Source organism: Rhinichthys klamathensis, unplaced genomic scaffold, assembly GCF_029890125.1.
Source record: "Rhinichthys klamathensis goyatoka isolate OS25496 unplaced genomic scaffold, OSU_Roscu_1.1 h1tg000142l_1, whole genome shotgun sequence".
In the NCBI taxonomy this organism is placed as follows: Eukaryota; Metazoa; Chordata; class Actinopteri; order Cypriniformes; family Leuciscidae; genus Rhinichthys; species Rhinichthys klamathensis.
In genome coordinates, this window is record NW_026606677.1 from 320,001 (window position 1) to 327,500 (window position 7,500).

Consider the following 7,500-nt stretch of genomic DNA (forward strand, 5'->3'; position numbering starts at 1 on the left):
TCCGGCCCACACCTGGAAACACACACACACTCCGGATCCTGCCCAGATCCGGAACATGTGCAGTGAGCAGTGAACACACACACACACACACACTCCGGATGTGGCCGACTCCGTGTCGCTGTCTGGATAGGGTTCATAACGTTTCCATGATCACTGGATTTCATGGCTATAAACTGCAGGTTCATGTAAACACACGTGTGTTGTGATGTTTATTGCACTGACGGCTGAGACCAGTGCATGCTGGGAGATGAAGAGCAGTGCATGCTGGGAAAGGGCTGTGCTGTCGCTCACTGGCGCTTGGATCGGCCGTCGGGTTTGTATTTGAGCAGAAGACCGAGAGACGCGAATCCAAAGAAGAAGGTCTGAGCAAACCACAGCAGACGAGTGGACGAGCTGTCGATGCCTTTATCACTGCACACACACACACACACACACACACACACACACACACACACACACACACACACAATGTCAATCTTCATTTATGTACACAGATTCTTGTCATGTAAAGGTAATGTAGTAACTCTGGTATTATCACAGTCAGTGTGAAGATGATCTGCACTGCCACCCTGTGGCGGAACACATGAACTGTCACACACACACACACACATCTCACCTGCAAACCTTCAGCGCAAACAGGGCCTCGAGTGTATGGATGATCCATGTCAGATACCATCTGAAACACACACACACACACACACACACACATCATCAGACTCTGACATTTATTGTTTTATTGTTCAGTTGCAGAGTTTTTCATATGAACATAATGTATTTTTCATGAAAACATTATTTAACCCTCTGGTGCTCTTCACATGTATTTTTTTATTTAAATTAAATTAATGTATTATATTTTAGTTCGATAATATATAAAATAAAAAAAAATTGTATTTTTAGGGGATTTTATGGTACTAAATTATATTTACGCTGTATTATTTTTGAGCATAGACCTGAAAATTAAATGTCCAGCTCAAACTGGAGATCCTGAACGCTTTAGAGCGACAGACTGAAGTTTGGTCTCTTCTCAAACACGACACTCGGCAGATTATTGCTGAAGTGGAAAAAGTTTTAAAAAGTTAAAAAACATTTTTTTTACATTTATTGTTATGAAAAATGCACAAAAATACTATTTTCAATTTTTATATGAAATATACACTACCGTTCAAAAGTTTGGGGTCAGTGAGAATTTTATTTTTATTTTTTGGAGGAAAGAAATCAATACTTTTATTTATCAAGGACAGTAAAGACATTTATAATGTTACAAAAGATTCTATTTCAAACAAATGCTGTTCTTTTGAACTTCCTATTCATCAAAGAATAAAAAAAAAATAAAAAAAACTGTACAACTGACAGACCAAAAACTGTTTCAACACTGATAATAATCATAAATGTTTCTTGATCATCAGATCCTCATATTAGAGTGATTTGTGAAGGATCATTTGACACTGAAGACACTGACACTGGTGATGCTGAAACTCAGCTTTGATCACAGGAATAAATTACACTTTACTATATATTCACATAGAAAACAGCTGATTTACACTGGAATAATATTTAATACTATAACTGATTTTTGTTGTATTTTTAATCAAATAAGCGCAGCCATGGTTAGCAGAAGAGAATTCTTTTAAAAGTATTTAAAATCGTACCGACCCCAAACTTTTGAACGGTAGTGTATATTTTCCAAAAACACGTTTTACTCTAAAACTGTGAGAAAATCAAAGCCATAAATCTAAACAAGCTGAGTCTAATCTCTCAGTAAATGAGCGTTCAGTGTGTGTGTGTGTGTGTGTGTGTGTGTGTGTGTGTGTGTGTGTGTGTGTTCGGCTGCAGTTCCACACGCTTCCACTAGAGGAAACGAATGGGTTACCTAACGTAACCTCGGTTCTCTCTAGATGAGGGAACGAGTATTGCGTAAGCTAGCTTACGCTGCGGGAAAGATTAATCTTTTCTGAGAAATTGAAGCCAAAAATTATCCTATAATTTTGTATCCATTGTCAACGCAGTTCAGCTGCAGCAGAGCATGAGCAGGCTAGCTAGCAGCTCATTGGCTCGCTCACAGGGAACTGCTTAAGCCTATGAGGAGACACGAATGAACTCTCGGCCAATGAGAGTCTGACCTGCTCTCATTGCGTCAGAGCCCGCCGAAACGGGCGTGGCCAGAGAGTATAAATTCGCCTCTCAGGCTGCAAACTCTGGTTTTCATAGAATGAAGCGAGAACGCTAGTAGCACAAGCACGGCCAGGAACGCAATACTCGTTCCCTCATCTAGAGAGAACCGAGGTTACGTTAGGTAACCGATTCGTTCTCTTACGAGAGGTTCTCTCGTATTGGCTAAGCTAGCTTACGCTGCGGGAACACCTGGTCAACGCCGTGCGTGCTAAGCATCCACTATGAGTCCCAGGGGGGACCCCGGGGTAGAGGTCTTCTCGGGTCCTAAAAACTGTACCCGACCCGAATCGACCCGAATCACTACTTACCCGAACCCGACGTGCATAAATTTTTTTTTTTAAAGAAAAACCCGACCCGAGACAGACCCGATAAAATTAGACCCGAGTCCGACCCGACCTGACGGCATTTCCTTTAGAACCCGACTGGACCCGAACGTAAACGGCATTTACATTGTGCACAGCCTGCAGCTCTGCGTTTCTCAAAAATGCACTTAACATAGACGCGCAAGTGTAAGCGTGCTGAAGTGCTAAAATGTCAATCACACATCACTGTAACCCATTACGTCCTATAAAATTTGGCATAATGTTATTTACCGGTCCATACGAGGATTAGAACCACCATTCGTTTTCCCTGACATTTTTCGCAATTTCTGTTATCGCCTCCATGGTTTTCTGACAGTGTCGCGTATTTTTAAAATTGATTGACAGGCCTGGCTAAACGACAATTCAAATACTTGCATTTAGTCAAACATCCATCCACATGATGGCGCACTAGTTCTTCTTGGCAAAGGGAGGGGTTGGTTTATGTGGAGCGAGCAACTGAGTAAATAAATGCGGAGGCAACCGTGCTAATGCTTATAGCCCATTTGCACGTAGAAGCGCGGATTCGCTCTCTCACTTAGAAAAAGTGAGAGAACGGTGTCATAGAGTTGTTTTAAATACTGCAATTTTCTTAAATGCCCAACATAGTTTAAAATAATTCGGGTCTTCTCGGGTCCATTTGGAAAAGGCATATTTATTTTAAATTACCCGAGACCCGAGGCCACTAATACCGAACCCGACCCGTGTCCGAGACACTCGTCGGAGTTTTGGACCCGAACCCGTTCGGGTCTCGGGTCGGACCTCGGGTTTTCGGATCCAAGTGGACCCGTGAAGACCTCTACCCCGGGGAACCCTTATGAGTGAAAATAAAATATGTACATGTGACAAAGGCCAGCGGAGCGGGCCGGGGATTGTGAAGTACATAAGCACATGATAAGGAGGGACAGAACGAGACCGGTCTGCGTGAATAACTCCCTATAGTGCAGCTCAACCAGAAGAGCTGTAACATACTAGACTGCTAGTAGTTTAGCCTGCAAGGCGGGAACTTCCAGATTGTAAAATCTGATAAAGGTGGAGCCCATCCCGCTGCCACACAAATATCATGAATGGAAATTCCGCTGGACCAAGCCCACGATGAGGCCATGCCTCTAGTGGAATGGGCCCTGATGCCCAGAGGGCATGGCAGGTCTTTTGACGCGTATGCGGCTGCAATGGCATCAACTATCCATCTGGACAGAGTCTGTTTCGAGGCGGCCAACCCTTTGGTGCGCCCACCGAACGAAACAAAAAGCTGCTCAGCTCGTCTGACCGGAGCAGTGCGAGTAAAGTATAATCTCAGGGCCCTGACCGGACACAGGAGATTAGAGTCAGATTCGCTATCGGATGCAGGCAGAGCCGATAGGGAAATAACTTGTGCCCTGAACGGGGTACCAATCGCTTTTGGGACATAACCATGTCTAGGTTTGAGAACGACTAAGGAGTCATTGGGCCCAAACTCCAGACAGGAAGCGCTGCTGGACAGCGCGTGAAGGTCCCCCACACGCTTCACTGACACGAGCGCGAGCAGAAAGATGGTTTTGAGCGAAAGGTATTTGAGATCCACGGTGTTTAACGGTTCGAATGGGGGGCTTTCATAGCTTCGAGAACTATGGAAAGGTCCCAAATCGGCACCGACGGGGGGCGTGAGGGGTTCATCCTTCTAGCTCCCCTGAGGAAGCGGATGACTAAGCCATCTTTGCCCAGTGACTGGCTGCGCCGGGGTTCAACGAACGCTGCGACGGCTGCCACATACACCTTGAGAGTGGACGGGGACCTGCCCTTGTCCAACATCTCTTGGAGAAAAACTAGCAAGGAAGGAACCTCGCATGACCGTGGGTCCACGTTTCTGTCGGTGCACCACTTAGAGAACACAGACCATTTAGACGCATAGAGCCTTCTAGTAGAAGCCGCTCTAGCCTGCATGATCGTGTTTAACACTCCTTCTGGCAAAGCAACGGGTAGTCGTTGATCACCCACACATGAAGCGCCCAGCGCTCTGGGTGGGGATGCCAGATCGTGCCGCGAGCTTGGGAGAGGAGATCTGTTCTGACTGGAATGGGCCACGGGGCTGTCGGTGACAGCTGAGTGAGCTCCGGAAACCAAGTCTGACCTTCCCAACGCGGGGCTATAAGGAGCACCGAGTGGCGTGTTTCCCTGATTCTCTGAAGCACCTGCGGTAGCAGAGAAACCGGAGGGAATGCATAAAGCGGGCGGCTGGGCCAGGTCTGGGCTAGCGCGTCCTCGCGTTTTGAGAAAAATATTGGGCAGTGGGTGTTTTCTTCTGAGGCGAAGAGGTCCACCTCTGCTCTGCCGAATATTCGCCACAGCTTTTGGACTGTAAGAGTGTGCAGGGACCATTCGCCAGGGGGAATGGGGTTCCTGGACAGACTGTCTGGACCGTCGTTCAGATGGCCCGGCACGTGCGTCGCTCTGAGCGAGAGCAGGTGACACTGGGACCAAACTAGAATGCGTTCTGTCAGCCGGAAGAGATTTCTGGATCTGACTCCGCCCTGACGGTTTAGATAGGAGACCACAGCCATATTGTCCGAACGGATCAGCACATGGTGACCGTGAATGCGCGGCAGAAAGCGCGTGAGCGCGTTCTCGACCGCCAGCATCTCCAAACAGTTTATGTGGAGGAGACTCTCCTGAGCTGACCAGGGGCCGAAGGCCGGTGAGCCCTCGCAGACCGCACCCCAACCCATGTTGGATGCGTCTGTCGAAATGACTTTTCGGCGAGAAAAGGTCCCCATGGAAACGCCCCGCTGAAACCATTCTGTCATGGTCCATGGCTGCAGAGCTGTGATACAGGTCTGCGTTACCTTTATCAGCTGGCGGCCCGTGGTCCACGCGCGGTGAGACACACGGCTCTTCAACCAGAACTGAAGCGGGCGCATGCGCAGTAACCCCAGCTGGAGCACTGCGGAGGCTGAGGCCATGTAACCCAGCGCCTTCTGAAAAGTTTTCAGAGGTGTGAGTCTGTTCATCTGAAAAGATGCGGCGAGACGCTGCACACGGCGCGCGCGCTGTGTAGACAGACGAGCCGTCATTGAGACCGAGTCTAGCTCTATACCCAAGAAGGAGATAGTCTGACTGGGTTGAAGTGCGCTCTTTGTCCAGTTGACAGAGAGGCCCAAACTTTTCAGATGGTCGAGGAGAACTGTACGATGAGACAGTAGCTCCCTCTGTGATTGTGCCAAAATCAGCCAGTCGTCCAAATAGTTCAGTATTCGCAGCCCCTGACTCCGCAGGGGGGCGAGCGCCGCATCCATGCACTTCGTAAACGTGCGGGGTGCTAGGGATAGGCCGAACGGGAGGACGGTGTATTGATAAACCTGGCCTTCGAAGGCGAAACGTAAGAATGGCCTGTGAAGGGGATTTATCTGAATCTGAAAGTAAGCATCTTTCAGATCTAGTGAAATGAACCAGTCCCCCTGGCGCACATGCGCGAGGAGTTTTCTGACAGTGAGCATTTTGAACGGTCTCTTCATGAGAACTTTGTTCAGAAATCTGAGGTCTAAGATTGGTCTGAGGCCGCCGTCTTTCTTTGGAACCAGAAAATAACGGCCGTAAAACCCCGACTCGCTCATAGATAGAGGGACTCTCTCTATAGCCCTTTTGCACAATAGTTTTGCTATCTCTGAACGGAGCAGAGTCACTGCTTCTGGGTTCACAATAGTTTCTAGCCGCGCTCGGAAACGTGGAGGGCGGCGGTGAAACTGTAAGCGATAGCCTAGCCTTATTGTGTTTAGCACCCACTGGGAAATTCCCGGAATAGCTTCCCACGCTTTGAAGCGTAACGCTAAGGGGTGAATGGCTACATGGTCCCCGTTGCTGCACACAGCGGGCCGCGCGGGCGCGCTCATCGTGTTTATGACAGCGGGACTTACACTCAGAGATGAGTTTAAGGGCCGTGTAACAGAGTGAGCAGAGGTGGGACGCGCACACGGGCTCGTGGGCGCGCTTATGTACTCTGAAACTCGAGCGGGTTGGAACCGCTTTATGAGAGTGGGCTCTGTGACACACACGGGAACTGAAATGCTTTTGTGTATGAGTGAACACAGTGTTGTGGGCACATTTTCTACACGTGAGGCTTTTATGCTCTTTTTGAGATTTCTCTGGGTCGCCATGATAACGGCGTTTGTGCTCATGCAAGCTGGAAAGGGAACCGGCTTGGTAATGGCGGGGTACACTGCTGTAGTAGCCGCGTGAGCGGGGACTAACAGAGGGCGAAACTTTGACGGCGGTCCGGCCTCGGCGGGAGAGCGCCGTCTTTTTCTCAGCTGTGCTAGGCAGACTTTGAGTGATCAGGTTTCAGCGTGATCCTGGACCGAGGCCCGCGGGGAGGCGGCGGTCTGTGGCGGCTGTCAGAGCGAGAACGAGGGCGGCCGCCCTGGCGTCGCTGAGAAGTCTGACTGTGCTGAGCTGGGCGCTGGGGTGGGGCTCGTGCAGGTCACGAGCTGGTCACGTGAGCGGCCTGCAGAGGAGCTAGCGCGACGAGGCAGAAAAAGATTCATGGCCTGGGAGGCTTTCTGCACGGAGAAACGGTCAACGATACCCGTGACAGCAGATCCGAAGAGGCCGGACGGAGAGAGCGGGGCGTTGAGAAAAGCGGCGCGCTCGGAATCTCCCATGTCGGCGAGCGTGAGCCACAAATGTCTTTCAGACACGCAAATGGCGGCCATACATTTCCCCAGGGCTTGAGCAGCAGACTTTGTAGCGCGAAGGGCAATGTCCGTGGCGCTCCTCAAATCCGCGACTGAGGGGGGATTTTTTCCGCTCTCGTCCCACTCACGCAGTAAATCACCCTGTAGAATCTGGAGGACGGTCATGGAGTGAAGTGCAGAGGCTGCGTGGCCGTCGGCTGAGTAAGCGAGCGCGTGGAAGCTCGAAGTCGCTCTGCAGGCTTTAGAAGGAAGCACAGGTGATGAGCGCCATCTCGTGGAGGGCGGGCACAGATGTGCGGCGA

General features: G+C 49.6%; 1 protein-coding gene across 1 annotated transcript in view; it reads right to left on the reverse strand.

The window, feature by feature from the left end:
• Positions 1-119: 119 nt before the first annotated feature.
• tmem254 (transmembrane protein 254) overlaps positions 120-7,500 on the reverse strand; it is a 12,604-nt gene continuing 5,223 nt past the window's right edge. Inside the window, exons 3-4 of the mRNA XM_056257741.1 lie at positions 617-676; positions 120-411 (exon numbers count right to left, since the gene is read on the reverse strand). Of these exons, the coding sequence (XP_056113716.1) occupies positions 288-411; positions 617-676 (184 nt within the window). The 3' untranslated portion in view covers positions 120-287. The remainder of the gene's footprint in view (positions 412-616; positions 677-7,500) is intronic.